General features: G+C 42.9%; 2 protein-coding genes across 2 annotated transcripts; both read right to left on the bottom strand.

Annotated features, from left to right (window-relative positions):
* Nucleotides 1-602: 602 nt before the first annotated feature.
* Nucleotides 603-3,067, bottom strand: n4bp2l2 (NEDD4 binding protein 2-like 2). Its single transcript, XM_077611572.1, has 6 exons — nt 2,930-3,067; nt 1,848-2,599; nt 1,659-1,783; nt 1,336-1,424; nt 1,185-1,261; nt 603-942 (listed from the first exon to the last, which is right to left on the bottom strand). The coding sequence occupies exons 2-6, from the start codon at nt 2,597-2,599 to the stop codon at nt 819-821; spliced, it is 1,167 nt and encodes a 388-aa protein (XP_077467698.1). The 5' UTR covers nt 2,930-3,067; the 3' UTR covers nt 603-818.
* Nucleotides 3,068-3,253: 186 nt separating this feature from the next.
* brca2 (BRCA2 DNA repair associated) lies at nt 3,254-15,266 on the bottom strand. Its single transcript, XM_077611573.1, has 26 exons — nt 15,083-15,266; nt 14,826-14,938; nt 14,529-14,753; nt 14,394-14,454; nt 14,269-14,312; nt 13,995-14,023; nt 13,804-13,915; nt 13,677-13,732; nt 13,188-13,272; nt 12,650-13,075; nt 8,085-12,383; nt 7,904-8,002; nt 7,568-7,637; nt 7,208-7,503; nt 6,687-6,871; nt 6,356-6,543; nt 6,109-6,279; nt 5,718-6,033; nt 5,498-5,653; nt 5,129-5,276; nt 4,950-5,059; nt 4,678-4,879; nt 4,406-4,572; nt 4,191-4,329; nt 3,858-4,114; nt 3,254-3,785 (listed from the first exon to the last, which is right to left on the bottom strand). Exons 2-26 carry the CDS (start codon nt 14,857-14,859, stop codon nt 3,264-3,266), a joined length of 8,397 nt encoding a protein of 2,798 aa, XP_077467699.1. The 5' UTR covers nt 14,860-14,938; nt 15,083-15,266; the 3' UTR covers nt 3,254-3,263.
* Nucleotides 15,267-15,577: the final 311 nt, after the last annotated feature.

The following is a 15,577-nucleotide window of genomic DNA, read 5'->3' as shown; positions in this document are numbered from 1 at the left end:
TTCCGGCTAATTTGAGGCAATAAATGTGCTGGTGAGACTTTTCACGAAAGATTTCTTAGTGCATTACGGAAAAACAGATGAGTTACAAGAAAACAAATGATATCTAACCCTATATAACTAACTCAAACCAAAAGAAACTTGTTAAAAAACAGGATTTACGTTTTGTTGAAAGAATGATGCTTTTCTTTTGAAAGGCACACACCCCTATTGTTGTTCCTTCTTACGAAAACTTGACTAAGCTGATGAGAGAGCGTGTATGTATTAAAAAAGGCACTCGGTGCAGTGGCACAGCTCGGATGGGATTGGCTCAGCGGCTCACGTGACTACTATACTACTAAAACAATACTACCTGTCTAGCACGTGGACGCGGAAGAAACTCAAGTTTTCCGGAAATATTGAACTTCTTTCAAGTCCAGCAATTGTTTCTGACAAACGTTTCGGTGTTTTCTATGTTGTATTTCTTTCATTCCACTGACAGCTATCGATCTCAATGGTAACCCCCATGACATGCGTAAAGAATAAATTATCTAAACAAGGCGAGGCTTATGCATTCGGTCATAACAAAATAAATAAATAAACAAATAAAAGACAAAGAATTGACATGCATTGTTAAAAAATTAGAATAACTTTTAATATCTTTTTCAGTTGAAAAAAATATTGTTAAAGTAAAATCCTATGAGCATTTAAAAATATCTTCAACTTACATAAAGTGTACAAAAACATGTTATTTAAAGACTAAAACGTCCCTTTAATATTTTTTTAAAAAAGTCTAGGCAGTTTGAAAATTGAAGTGAAGCGGGGTTTTTTCTCGGCTAAATTTAGCGTCTCTGGTGGACGTGTTGCGGTTCTTGAGAACTCAACACCACGTCGACTGAGATGGGATTAGAAAAGCGATCCAGCATCTGAGCAATCTTCTCTTGAGTCACACCGTGTTTGTTCCTCCTGTAGTTTCAAAAAAATATTGCTTTAAAAAATGTATTCATCCTGGCCTATAATAAACTAATTTGTTGATTCAATTTCAAATGCCTAACTTTGTGTCATTTCTTGAAAAAAAAAACATGCTGCAAGGACAAACCAATTTTTTTTTCGTGGCGAATAATCAAACATGGCCAAATTGTCCTTAAAATGGCCCTAACTAACTAACAACAATAAAAACACCAATAAAATAAATAAATAAAAGTTACTTCTCTAGCTCATGGGGATCATACTTCCAGCTGGTGTTTGGTTCACAAAAGTCCACTCTGTATCCCATCTGCAAGGCCTGTTTGTAGAAGAAAAAAACATGAGTTGGCACAATTTAATCAGGAAAATCACATAACCACATCCCTACTATACCATTTGCACATAAGGCTTCATCTCCCAGGCCTGCAGGTTGGTGTTGTCGATGATGATGGGAGAGTGGCCGTCATGCATGGCGTCGGAAGCTGAAAGCATCAACACAATTACTGTATTAAAGTTACTGAGTGGTGAGCTGAGTGAATTGACCACATAGAAGGAAGTATGTCGCCTTTTCCATTGTTTTGATTCAAAGATTTTACTGACAAAGTGATATGTAGCCAATGAATTGTGCTTTTTTTATTTAATGGGGCTAAACTAGTATTGCAGAACTATGGACTTATAAGCGATGCCATGTATTTTGTGCCTTGTGATCTTTCTACCTCTTCTATGGTTCCACACGTGCGCCTCTCCGAGAAGGCTTGGCTCGTAGCGGTAGCCGTCATTATGTACGAAGTAGTCGTCGGTACTTAAGATGAGCCCGCTGGGACCGCTCGGCAACAGTGTCCTGTTAGACTTTAAAAAGTTAGTCCAGAAGAATTGGACGTCTATAACCTGATCTTGAGATTTACCTCGCCATTGTTGTTTTCCCTGAACCCGGAAGGCCTCTCATGAGAATGAGGACATAAGATGAAGACTCGTCATAGGGCTGTTGATGGGATTGGTCTTCACTGAAATAACACTGCGGTGCTTCCTGGCACCAACCGGAACCGTAGCTACTACCACCATCGTCAAAATCCCAGTTTGGATGATTATAACGAGGGACCGATGGGTACCTGGGGAACGGTGGGAATCTGGAGGGATAGCGGTGGTCCCTGAAGGGAGGGGGGTGAAAATTGTGGGAATTTGGGAAAGAAGGCTGCCGGAAATTGTGGAATGATCTGGCATCCGGTGACGGGTGGAAGGCTGGTGATGGATAATAATGATGATGATTTCGTGGAATGGAATAAGGCTCGTTTTTGTACCAGTGAGGCCGGGACATGTGTTTTTCTGGGGGTCTGCTTCTCCCCTCCGTGGGGGAGTTTGCAACATTCCCTTGCCAGGAAAGGTTTTCTAGAGGGGTGCTTATCGATGTTTCCGGTTGAACTAAAAAATCCTGTTCCTTTTGAGCCTGGCTGTCAATTTCTTGAAGCTCTTTGTAAAAGTCATTCAGAGAGTCGTTAATCTTCTTTTCTGAGGGAAAGGTGGGACCGATAAAGGTGGCGCTGGTTAGTCCCACTTCCTTTAAAACGCGTTGGACATCTGTAGATTCTATTTTGACAGCTTCAGTGCTTTGTTCCCCATCGGCAGAGTTTTGGACGGATGAGGAATCAGCCTGCGACATCTATGCAAGACAAAAATATACTGTGGGTTGTAAAAATATATACTACATTGTCGTTAAACACCAGCCAAATAAGGCAGTTGAGGTATAATACTACTTTTATCAACGTATATACACTGAACTAAAAAATGACATATTTAAAAATGCTCCTTTGCAGCGTATATGTGTAGGAGACTAACGATGCAAGAATTTTATTGCTCAATGTTAACGTTGGTTTTACGATCCATATGCATTTACTACAAGCTAGCTTGAAGTGCGATTGAATTCAATGTTAAACACGTTGCAACGTCAAATAATTTACCAAGAGCGAATCAAATAAATGCTATAACTTACCCTTTATTTAAACAACTGCTTACTTTGGGTTAGGTAAATATTCGAACAGAATGAAATTGGACAGACGGATATACTAAGTGCTAAAGCTAAGTGAGTGTTTACGGATGTGACATCACAAACGAGTTTTCTTTGTGGTTTCGAGCGCGCTTTTTCGCCACCTATAGACGAGGCGTCGGCATTGCAGTTGTTTAAATCATCCCCCCTCTTCCAACTAACAGAAATGCCACTCATATATACAACTAAATTACGTCCACATTTGCACATTATCTCCAGTGTACACAAAATAAACTACGAAAAAATATATTTGAACACGTTTCTTCTGTAATACAGCAATTCACAGTAACAAGGCCTGCGTATCAATCATAGCGAGCTCTTGGTCTCTCACAAACCCCTCCTCCTTTTCCTGAGGCGGTCCCACCGACACACGAGTCGGGGTATCTACAGGTGTTAAAGTTTGGGGCGTTGCAATTCTCCGAGGAGGGTTGAAGGTCTTCCTGACGGAGGGCGACGCAGACGGGACTGTGGGGTGCAACAACGAGGGAGGCGAGGGGATGCAAGATAGGTAGTCCACGGCCTTCCTCCTCTTCAAGCTCCTCGGATCTTTCTCTAGAGAAGAAGGCTTGGACTGAAGGTTCCTGCTCACAGGAGTGAAGCATCTGAGGCTTCGGACTGCCTGCTGAGGTGTGTTCCGCGGAAGGGAAGCATCAGTGACAGCGCAACTTGGCACAGTTGTCCTCTCCTGGGGAGTTGTTGGAGTCTTAGGAGGCAGACTGGGAGCGCTGTCCAAGCTCCACACGTCACTTTTGAGCAGTTCAGAAAGTTTCTCTTCAGCACACTGAAAGAAGTTGTCTTGGTCCTGAAATACGTAAAGAGAATACCCCCAGTTAACATGGATATATTACTTCTACGACCACCGATCAGAATTTACCCGCAATCGGTTTCTGAGCCGATCGAGTCCCTGTTGAAGGTGCTCTTCTTTGGGATTGGTCGAAAAGGTTGCGAGGTCTCCCGCATATACCACGGGGGTGGGTTGGGTGGACTGTCCCCTCAGCTGAATGTTGCTCAAAGCCAGCATAACGTTGGGTTTCACTACTTCCACCAGGCCAGCTTGAAGCAGGCTGTTAAAACAGCGGACCTTCAGAAAGTTCATGTTGCAGTCCACCAGGTAGAAGGCAGGGGAAGGTCCTGAGAAGACGATAAAAAAAGAAGGAACTTCAATGAAAGTCAGTAAAATTCAAGTCAATAAAGAAATAGCACAAACCTTGTCCATCCATCAGTCTGACAACACAGCCAGTTAAATCAACCTCTCCACACAGAGGATCAAAATCCATGTTTTGAAGAGCCACAAAGTCAGTAGACACTCTGGGTTGAAAACACGCTGATAACAATTCTGATGATGTCTGCATGAAAACAACAATTTTGTCGCTGACAATTATCTCATGTGGCTATCCACTGTCATTGAGTAAAATAAGTCACCTGCAGGTCCTGAAATTGGGTGCTCTTGGTGGCGGTCAGCTGAAGCGTGGCAACACTACCACGCTTTTTCCTCTCCGACGTGGCCAAGTTGTAGACCTTGTAGCGACGACCTTCCTTTAACAAGGCCTGCAGGTCTGGGGACGGCCGCCAAATATTGAATTGGTAAACTTGGGAAAACAGGAAAAAAAATGACACGTTAATAAAATATGAACTACGTTAGGTGAAGTGATAAAAGTGAACAATTCCGTTTTTTGTGTGTGGTCACGCTTAACTGTTGCCAGCAGGATTTAAAGAGTCGGCGATGCAGAGTCTCCAAACGGGGGTGACGTCTCTCAGAAGGCAGCTGGCCCGGTCGTCTTCCGTGTTTTTCTCGGTAGCGCGACGGTAGCGGTCCTGCATTTCTGCCTGTTTTTTGTCCATGAGGCAACGACGGTAAGCCTGCAGAGTCTCCAGCTGCTTCTCGCTCAGTTGGGCCTGGGAGCAAGAATGACCAAAGCCATGATGATTACGTCTACCGTTTAAAACTAGGAAATGGAATTTTTACTTCTAGTCCAGCCATGTCATCTCCCACAGCTTCGTGTAGCTCCTGCCCATCCTTCAGACCTGCAATATCCCGATGATTTAAAGTCCGCCTTCTGACTTGAGGTTTGTTTTCTGTGAATAAGCATAGTTCAATTTACTTTTTGGAACAAGACACCTAGTCACTTCTTGCTCGTACTATACCGTCGTCCTCCTGTTCCAACTCGGCTTGAATCTTAGCATAGAGCACCTCCATGGCCTTCTGCTTTTGGCCGTTGTAACGAACTGCCTCCTTCTCTTCGGCGCGAGTAGAACGGAAAACCACGCCTCCCTCAGACTTCCTCTCCATCCACTGGTAATGTAAATTTAAAAAATTAAAACCACATTTACTCAATGATCTTGAGCAAAAAGGCTGCGTTGTAATTATTTCGATTGCACATTTACACGAACGTACAGAGTCACCACAGTTAGGCCATGTAAAAAAGGTTGTTACGCTTTGTTTTTGATATTTCTCCTATACAAATAACGACCAAAACAATAGTTTCGTAAACTTTGGACAATATTTCCAAGTACCTGTACAGGGTAACTTCTTAGCACCAAGATATCCGCGCATCCGACATGTCCTCCATTGCCGTACAGCGAAGACAGAGGGAGCGTAAACGGTCGAGGATCCTTGTAAAACCCCAGTTTGGTGTCCCATCGAGCAGGTCTAGTGCCGTTAGCGAAAATCTACCAAAAAACAAAACCTTTGCATTCTGAAAGTTCCAAGTAAATATTCACGTTCCCAACACACCTTCAACATGAGTGACTCGGGCGCCTCCAGCGGCGCGCACCCGTCTTGCGATCCCACCAGCTGCGCGCCGTGGACGATGATCTTCCCGCCGACGGCCAGTCGACCCCGGCGGAGCCGAGCGCTCAAAGGCTCATCCAGTTGGGCTTTCACGGCGTACCAGCCATCTGTCACCCATACGACCGCACACAGGTTCTCCGATTGGCCTTTTGAGACCACCCCGCAGACGCAGAGAACTAAAGTTTTGGTCGCCGTGTCGTCCTTTTCCACAATCTTCCGCAGCGCCGGCCGGCGGCTGTGGTCCACCTCCAAGTCATACCTGCAAAAATGAATCAATAAATCAATTGATTTGAATACCAACGAAACAAAAGATGGCTTTGTCCTTCTCACCCACCTATACTTGAGTTGTAGCAGAACCCTCTCGGGCGTGAGGCACAGACCCCCAAGTGTTTCTGGGAAGGACCTCTCCATGGAGGCCAGCTTCCACACAATCCACCTGTAGTGATTGTACACCCATACGTCACTCAGGAGTTTAGGATCCACACCGGGCACGTCGCACAAAGCTCTGCAGGGGAATGATTAAATCTGACTTTAAAAACGTAGCGACTCAAATAAGGCTATTTGGTATCGAATCTACGGACTTAAAGAACTGCTCTTTGCCAGCCATCCCATCCTTGCTGGCAACCAGGTGGCCACCGTCCGCAAGTTGAACACCACTTTCATCTGCGAGAGCTTCTTTATTGAAGAACATCTCGAGGTGGAAGCGGAAGGCCTCCGCGTTCTCGCTGGTGATCTTGCACACATGGTGATGCACTCCATACTCATAAAGCTACAAAAAAATACACAAACTAAAGCTGCTTCAAAGTAATACAGCAGACGTCCAGTATTATTGAGACATTTTTATGTTTCTACTCATGATCGAAATTCACACATTTTACAATTATGTCATTGAGGCAAAGAACTGAAACTCACCTGTTTCTGGGTATACCTGCCAGGAGTCCTTCCATGTACCAAATCTTTTAAAGAAATCCTTGTCTCCCCCAAGCTTTTAGTTCGAAACAAACTGCCCGGCAAAGGTTTTATTGTCTGGCGTTTCTTTTTCCTGATCCTCATGTCTTGAATATTTTGTGCTAGCACGATTTTCTCGAGCGCCGTCCCTGTTGACGAACACCAATTTAAAAATCTTTGCTTGTGAGAATTACATACCTGTCAACCTCAGCCAATTGCTCCCCTTATTAATGATTGCAATTCCCCTTATTAAGTGATAAAAAACATACAAATGCTAAGTTGTACATATTTACTCACATAGGGTGGACTTAAAAGTTTAATATTTTGCCCAAAGTGGACGATGCGCCCAATCAGTTGGTGCGCCTTGTGTATGCACTAAATTCAAAATCTGTACACAATTTAAAATGATAAAAAACGTACAAAATACCAGGGAAAATGTATAAGTTGACAGGTATGGAATTACTGAACATAACTAAAATATTTACCTTGACTCCAGGTCGAGACAGCGGGAGGGCTTTGATCGGAGAAGAGATGGTCTAACGCAGTTGTGCAAGAGGCCTCACTGGTAGTGTTGCTATTATACGGTTTTGTGGAGCTCTGCTCGATTGTTATGTTTTCTCTTTTGAAAGGAGGAACAAAAGCTGGACGTGTTTTTGTGTTACAATTTCTCGGTCGCCCCTCTGTCTTCTTAAAAAAGGGAGGGATAGAAGTCAACCCTGTCGGGGACGCCTGCAGAGTCCTTTTTGGTGATGCAGCACCTTCAATGTAGCCTAAGCCGTCTCTGTTTGGTGAATGAATGACGGATGAGACGGTAGGTCGTATAGACATCAAGGCTGATGGCTCACCTGTGAGGTGTGGTGACGTGCGGGCCGAGAGAGAGGTTGTAGTTGAACGCTGGCCTGTCTTTTGCAAGACCTTAAAAAAGAAAAAAAAAGACAAAAGTAGGGTTTCAGACTCAGAATTCTGACATGTATCTCAAAAAGTCTAATTTCTGGACTGTTATCTCAGTGTTACTTACATTTGGCTGGGTTAATTAAAAAAATCATATTTTAATTGAAATATTTTGAGATACTGAACATTCATATGTTTTGTTTGTATGCTGGTTAAGTGGTCATTTCTTGACCCAAATACTATTACTGATTCAATAACAACATCCTTAAAAAATGCAATTAACATATTACCATTATGAAAACTTCTTTGCGGGCACAGTTTTGATCGTCCTGGAGTGTCCAAAGATCTGTCAAATTCCTCCAATAGTCTTCTTTTCAGAGGAGGCTGGTCTACAGTAATAGATGAAGTCATTACAAAAGTTCTCGCTTGAAACCAAAGCCCGAAACTCTACCACGACGATCTGATTCTTACCATTCAAGTCAGCGTCTTCAGCTAATCTTTTTCCACACGTTTCCTTCTCTGGGGTGCCGTTGGAGTCGTTTTGTGCTAGCACGTTTCCCAAAGTCATTGACTCTCCTGCAACACTCTCATCCTGCAGCAAAGCTTTGGTGCAATCCAAGGCTTCCTGGGCCAGGAACAACTGCTGCGTTTCGGTGCAGTTTATTAAATCCAACGACTGGAAATTGACCACTGAAGGCTCCTCAGTTGTCTTGCTGATTTCGCTGTCGAACTTTTGTAAGATTTTCTGTCCCTCACGTGCGTTTGTTTCTGCCGTCGCTGGCTTTTTGTCTCTGGCAAGGCTTTCGTCAAGTGGGGACATTCTGTTGTCTGACACCAAGATTTTTTTCCCACTGGCTAGGCTGAAGCTACCGCTGATGGGTGTGGACGTCTGCGGTGCATCTGCCATTGCTTCCTGGGACTCCATGAAAAAGGATTTTGCCTTCTTACGGGCTTCAGAAGTAGACGTGAGCCCAACATTTTGAAGGCTGTGCTTTTTGTCATCTTGCAAACTCTTGTTGTTCTTGTCACAATCATCATTAAAGAAGGAATTAGCTTTGGTTAGCGCTTCTTCGGAAACTGATACGTTCTTCCCGCTAGCGGTACAGAATCCGCCGCCACACAAGGAAGATAAAAAAATCTCTGATGTTGGCTTTGCAATGTTTGTCAGATTGTTCGATTGCCCAATGCTTTCCACGTCCATAAATTGTGCAGCTTTTACGTTTCCAAACTTGACGTCGGGCAAATTTGCCTTTGTTTGACTTCTTTCCTGATCTTTTTCTGACATTCCAACAGTGTTCACGTCTTTGAAATGATCATTTTGTGCAAATGCATTTGAAAAACAATAATCTAAGGTCTCTTTGTGTCCATCGTTTACTTGTTTTACGTCATACCGTTTTCCACTAAATGCTCCCGGATTCTCCTTTCCTGACAGAAAAGAACTTGAAGGTGAATAACTGGATTTACTAGCTGGGTTTTTCTCTAAAGGACCACAATCATCAAACAAGGACTTTGCTTTTTTAAGAGCAGCTGAAGAAACAGCAACTTGTTGGCCTCCAGCTGTCTGGAATCCTCCTGCCCAGTTGTCCACACGTCCTGAGAAGCTTCCATGTTTCATGTTCGTACTTGAGTCGTTCTCTTGGACTTCTTGGAGAAGTTGTCTAGCTTTTACCATGGCTGTTGCAGACACAGATACCTTCTTCCCACTAGCAGTTGAAAATCCACCACCACTCAGAGAAGAACTGAAAACATCCAAAGATGGATTTGAATGGTTTTCCACCTTCGTACTGCTTGGTCCAGCAACTTGTTTGCCTCCAGGTGTCTCGAATCCTCCTGCCCAGCTGTTGACACCTTCAGCTCCCGAGAAGTTACCACTTTTCATGTTCGTACTTGAAGCATCCTCTTGGTCTTTTTGGAGAAGATGTCTAGCTTTTACCAAGGCTGCTGCAGACACAGATACCTTCTTCCCACTAGCAGTTGAGAATCCACCACCACTCAGAGAAGAACCGATAACATCCAAAGATGGATTTGAATGGTTTTCCACCTTTGTACTGCTTGGTCCAGCAACTTGTTTGCCTCCAGGTGTCTCAAATCCTCCTGCCCAGTTTACACTTTTCATGTTCGTACTTGGAGCATCCTCCTGGTCTTTCTGGAGAAGATGTCTAGCTTTTACCAAGGCTGCTGCAGACACAGATACCTTCTTCCCACTCGCAGTTGAGAATCCACCACCGCTCCAAGAAGAACCCCCAACATCCAACGATGGAGGCTTTTTAAAATTGTCCTCATTTTTACAACGCCATACATTTTTGCTTTCTAAGGTTGGAGCAGCGTTTGTGTTTTTCCCGTCCGTATTTTTAGCAATTGCTGTTTTTGTTAAAACTGGCTTCCCGGTATCTGACGGGAACTCACTTGGGTCACAATCATCGAGCAAAAATTTGGCCTTCTGGAGAGCAGAAGAAGAAACAGCGACCAGATTGCCTCCAGCTGTCTGGAATCCGCCAGGATGTTGGTCAACATCTGAGAAGCTTCCATGTTTCATTTCTGTGAACGGGTCCTCGGGGTCTTCTCGCAAGATTTGTTGGTTTTTTTCAATGGCTGCCTCCGAAATGCAAACCTCCTTTCCACTGGCAGTAGAAAAACCACCGCCACTCATGAAAGAAGAAACCCCACCTAAAGATGGATTTGAAACATGTGCAGAAATTCCTTGTTTTGCAAAACTCGTCTTCACGCCAGAGCCGAAGTTGTCAAAGGGAAAGTCAGCTATCCCAGGCTTAACGTCAACCAACTGGTTCTCACTATTCCTTGATGAGAACCCGACTTGTGGTTCCTTTATTTCTATACAATCATCAAGCAAAGATTTAGCTTTCTTCAGAGCAGCTGAGGAAATGGCAACCTGTTTACCCCCAGCTGTTTGGAATCCACTTGGACAATGGTCAACATGTTTGATTTGTGAAAGGCTTCCTGGTTTCAATTGTTCATCCTCATCGAAAAGATGTTTGGCCTTGGATATAGCCTCGGCGGACACGGATAAATGTTTCCCAGCAGCTGTGAAAAAGCCAGAACTAGAGCTTGAGTGGCTAGTAATGGAGACAGAATTTGACAATGTTGAAGAAGAGGGTCCTACATTAGCAAAAGTACTGAGTGGTTCCGCGTTGTAACTGTCTATGAAGACGTTTTTCTGAGAGACGGTCGACAAATGTGATTGAATGTTTTCCTGAAAATCCTGGAATAAATGTTTGATTTTCTTCAGGCACTTTTTGGAAACACTTTTGTCGCCTGTTTGCAATCCTTTAGTGATCGTGTTTTCTTTTTGGATTGGATGAGCTGTTGGAGGCTCCCGTATGACATCAGGTACTTGGAGTTTTGCTTTTTCTTGTGCTATCGAGTTAGCTTTCTCATTTGCTTCCGTGCTAAAGCTGTCGTCAAAATCAATCCCGGATAGGAAGCCGGGGTCGAGTTCTTTGTCCGCTTCTATTGGGGCGACATTTTCTTGATCCAGAGGTTTCAACTTAGTGGTTGTAAACTGTGTGAATTCAAACTGGCTTTCTGCTTCTTCCAGGAGCGAGCACAACTCTTTCACGTCAGCCTTTTGTGAGGCGGTCAATTGGCAGTTGTCACGATTTTGTTCCAACGGATCTAGAGTTGACGTTGGGGCAATTTCTTCTTCATGGTTGCAATTCTCTGGTTGGTCACCCCGACATGCGACTGTATTCACGTTTCCAGACATTTCTGGAGCATTTTTTACCATCGTGACAGATAAAGAGGCACCTTGAAGCGATTCCTTGGTCAAAGGAAGTTTTATCGGATAACTTGAGACAAAAGATGACAGAATTTCCTTATTGGGAGCACCGTCTGATCTGGTGGATTGATCATCTTTATATGCAGTTGTGTTCATATCTACTTGATTTTTTGGAGCATTTTCAGCTTTTTGGACGGACGAAGAGAAGCCTTCCAGTGTCTCCTCTGTACCTCGACTATTTTCATCAACTTCTTGACTCAGAAACTTTTTGGAAACAGTTACTGGGCAACTCCCCGCAGAAGACGTTGTCGGAATTTCCTCGTCAAAGACGACTTTGACTGGTTCTTGATGGCTGGTCTCGTCAAAAAGGCGTTCAGCCTTCTGCAGGTTGGATGCCGATATCTTTATCGCTTTGTCAGAAGCAGTTTTGAAAGCAGAAACAGTCTTACCTATCTTTACACGAATTCTGGATGGAACTGAAACCAAATGGCGGGTTAAGACTTCGGGACTGCTGGCTCGTTGGGTTAATGTATCTTTGGCGGGTGTTTCAACTGAAACCTCAGCTTCATTTTGTTCTGTACTTGTCGTCTGTAAAGTCCAACAGTGACTTGTACTGGGTTTCTCGGAGTGGGTAGCAGTCAGATGTGAGACGTCGGTAACGGCTGACAGGAAGCCGCTGTCAAACGCCATTACCTCAACAATGGTCTCCTGGGGAGGAGCTTCAAGTTCAACTCTTACAAGATTTGGGTTTTTTTGTCGAACAACTTTCAACGCGGTAAGACAGGCTGACGGAGAGAAGGTGTGAGGTTGGGGAGCCACTTTGGGCGGTTCACCCTGGTGGGTCATTTGACTAAAATCTTTTGCGAAGACTCGGCAAAGCTGGGACATGTCCAAATCCTGGGTATTAGGCTGAAGCAAGGGAGGCAATTTTTCTTCAGTGACAATTTCTCGTTCTTGAAGCTCTTTCTTTCTATCACCTTCGTGGAATCTTCTCGATTTTTCATCAGACGTCTGAAACAGCTCAACATCATGACCTGAAAATAAGGATATGTTAAGTTTTAACTTGACATTCGGAGGCGTTGTCTAGCATTACATAAAGTGCACTCTTTTTCAAGGGAACTACACAGTCACCTCTAGAGCCAGCCCTTGTTTATGTGTTGAATTTTTGGTACAAAATCTTGCAGTGGAGGACAAGTTTTGTGTTGGAAAATGTTGTAAACTACAGTGGCATCTGCATATTTAACAGTATTGTTCCAGTGCCATTATTATTCCATATTAGGCGAAAAAAAATACCAAATACCTTGAGTGAAGTTGTTCAGCGAGTGCTTTTTCTTGTCAATGGTGTAAATGAATTTAGCCTTTTTCTTAGTAAATCCAGTTGATTTAAAAGCTGGCTTGACTGTCTGACCAGGAGTACGATCACCCTCTGTCTGAGTTTTGCATTTGTTGTCCATAAGTGGACTAATTGAGGTGGCTGGAATGTCTGTAAAACTCAAAGGGGACCACTGTGAGGCTTCAACTTCTACTGGATGATTTATGTCTTGCTCTTGAGCAGATTGTCCTTGTTCAGAGCTCTTCACCATCTTCAGTTCTGAATTCATGTCAGCAAAAGACTCCGACAATGGGCTGTGGATCCCCCTGTCCCCGTTAATGGCATCTGGCAGCTCCTGAGTATTCTGAGGGGACCCTCGGGACTCTGGACGAGGGCCAGCCTCGGGAGAATCCGCTATGTTTGATTGGAGCAGGAGCATTTAGTATTCATTAGTTATTGTAATTGAACTCAGAAGATTAGCGCCAGAACAAAACATACAAAAAGTAAGTAAAAATAGTAGCAGTACCTTGTAGAGCCACAGGAAAAGAGTCATTGTTTTCCGCTTCATTTTGGTTCGCGTTGGAAAGTGAAGGAAAAAGTTTCCGGACCATCTGAGTAAAAGAGGCCAGAAATAATAAACAGTCATCCCTCGATTATCGCGTCTTCACTTATTGCAAATTCACTACTTTGGGATTTTTCTCGCTATTAATTTTTTTCCCCCAAAAAAATATATATATATATTTTAAGGTCATAAAAATGTAAAATACACGCTGAAACTTGTAAGCGGAAGCCACTTTTGCTACTAGGACTCAGCACTGAAGAAAAAAAAAGTTATAATAGGGATGACCCTACTTTGCAATTTTTCAATTATTGCGGCCATGTCTACTCTACATTAACCACTATATTCGAGGGATAACTGTAATATAGCATAAAAATATAATGGTACTATTAACTACTACAACAAATGACTTTAAAATGATAGCAGCTAAGAGTAGAACTGTACACAAGATCTCACCAAAACGGTGCCACTCAAAGCAAATGTCCCGGGGCGAGGACTTTCCTCTCTATCAGCTGCAGGAGGACAAAACCAACACAGTTGTCGCAGTGCATGTCAAATAATAAATGAAACAAGAGTTGCTTACATAAAATGATGGTGGAAGGCAAAGCGGATGGTGTATTCAGAGAGCTGGTCCACGATATGTCGGGGTTTAGGTTGGCGCCCAGGCTTTCGGATATGCGTTGGGCGTAGCTGGCCTTGCGTCATTTAAACAACATGTAACTTGAAAGTTTAAAGTAAGGGAGTTCAATTTTAGTTTGAAATAAAAGCACTTACTGGGGACTTGAGTGGTGTGTTAAGCAAACCTGATGGCAAAAATAGAAAACCTGCATTGGACTCAAACGACACATTTGAAGAAATTTTCAATTGTGTAAATTGTATTACATTTTAGGAGAATTTATGTTTTTTTTTTAAAATACGTGTAAATTTATCAAATAAATTAGGCCCTACAAAAATGATCATTATGGTGCAAATGAGAATGCTAAAAATGCATTTGAATCAAACAGCATAAAACGTTGAGTAATTTAAATAGTACTTGAAATAAACTTACCAAAACAGTCTGGATTGTGTGACTGCACGAGGCCATAATTTGAACTGTGTGATGGAATCACAAAATCTGGTAAAAAATGATTGAATGTAAAAAAAACTTCAGAATTCTAGTAGCATTTTACTTACGCATCTTTGAAACTCTGAAACAGACATGGACTCCTGGCACCCCATGGCGAGGTCTCCTTCCCTGAAGAAAGCAAAAGATGGACAATTTTGTGCGACCAAAACAATCTAAGCAGATCTGCAGTACATCATCGTTACCCTGTTGCTGGTCCTCGGCATCCGGCGACACAAAATTCCGGCGTCGGAACACTTTGGGAGTTGAAAACTGTTGACTTTCCACCCTCGACGCAGAAGTTTCCTCCAATTTTTTGATGTTTCCCTCCTGGTTTGGACACAATTCTTCTTGATCCGAGATGTTTTCTTCCCGAGATGATGCCTGGGTGGTCAACAATTGGAACCAATCAGGGTCCACCGGACCCAACTCTTCCATGAAATAAAAAAAAAGACGTTTTAATGACTATTTCGGTAATCCTGGTTTAGTGTGTGTTTTCTTACCTTTCCATATTTCGTCTGTCAAATGTTCGTGCATTCTGGTAAGAAATCCACTCCCAGAGATTGAAATACGTTGAACTAGTTCCAGTTTGGCAGATGTAAGGTGTGTAATTAGTCTTCAGGTGATGCCAAAGGACAATAATCAAATAAAATAATACATTAGTTGTCATTTCTGATCTTAAAGACATGCTTGAGATGTTTGTAGAAAAAACAACAACTTGTTAACACAGAATCAAAAACAAGGAATTCATACTACTTACCATCACGTCGTGTAGCAAACTTTCATAACGACACAAAATTTCAGCATACAATGTCAGACTTAGAGACAAGACACGCCGTAGTTGTCCAAAACGTCCCGAAGTTTGAAACAAAATTTAACGTTTACGGATAGTTTTGACTTCAACTGCATAATCTGAATCCGTTATGCGCCTGCGCAAGTGGTCGGCACGCGTTCATAGCTAACTACGGCAGAGACAGTAGGACAAATTGTGCAAAAATAACAATCCTTTTATTTTTTTAAATATGTATGAATTTGTATGATATTCTTATTAACAGTGACTATTATCATATGTGTTTCTATATAGTAATACATATGGCTATTTTCACAAGCAATATTTTAATGCACACCACAATCAAGGAGAAGAAAATACTGCTATCGAAGGCTGAGAGCGCAAAATGGGCTATTGAGAGCGTTATCGCTTGTCGGCCATTTTGGGTCAGTGCCTTTCGCTAAAACAGCCAATGGAAATCACTTA

Source organism: Stigmatopora argus, chromosome 10 (assembly GCF_051989625.1).
Source record: "Stigmatopora argus isolate UIUO_Sarg chromosome 10, RoL_Sarg_1.0, whole genome shotgun sequence".
NCBI classification, from domain to species: Eukaryota; Metazoa; Chordata; class Actinopteri; order Syngnathiformes; family Syngnathidae; genus Stigmatopora; species Stigmatopora argus.
The sequence above is the reverse complement of the archived record's forward strand: the minus strand, read 5'-3'. Positions and strand labels throughout refer to the sequence as shown.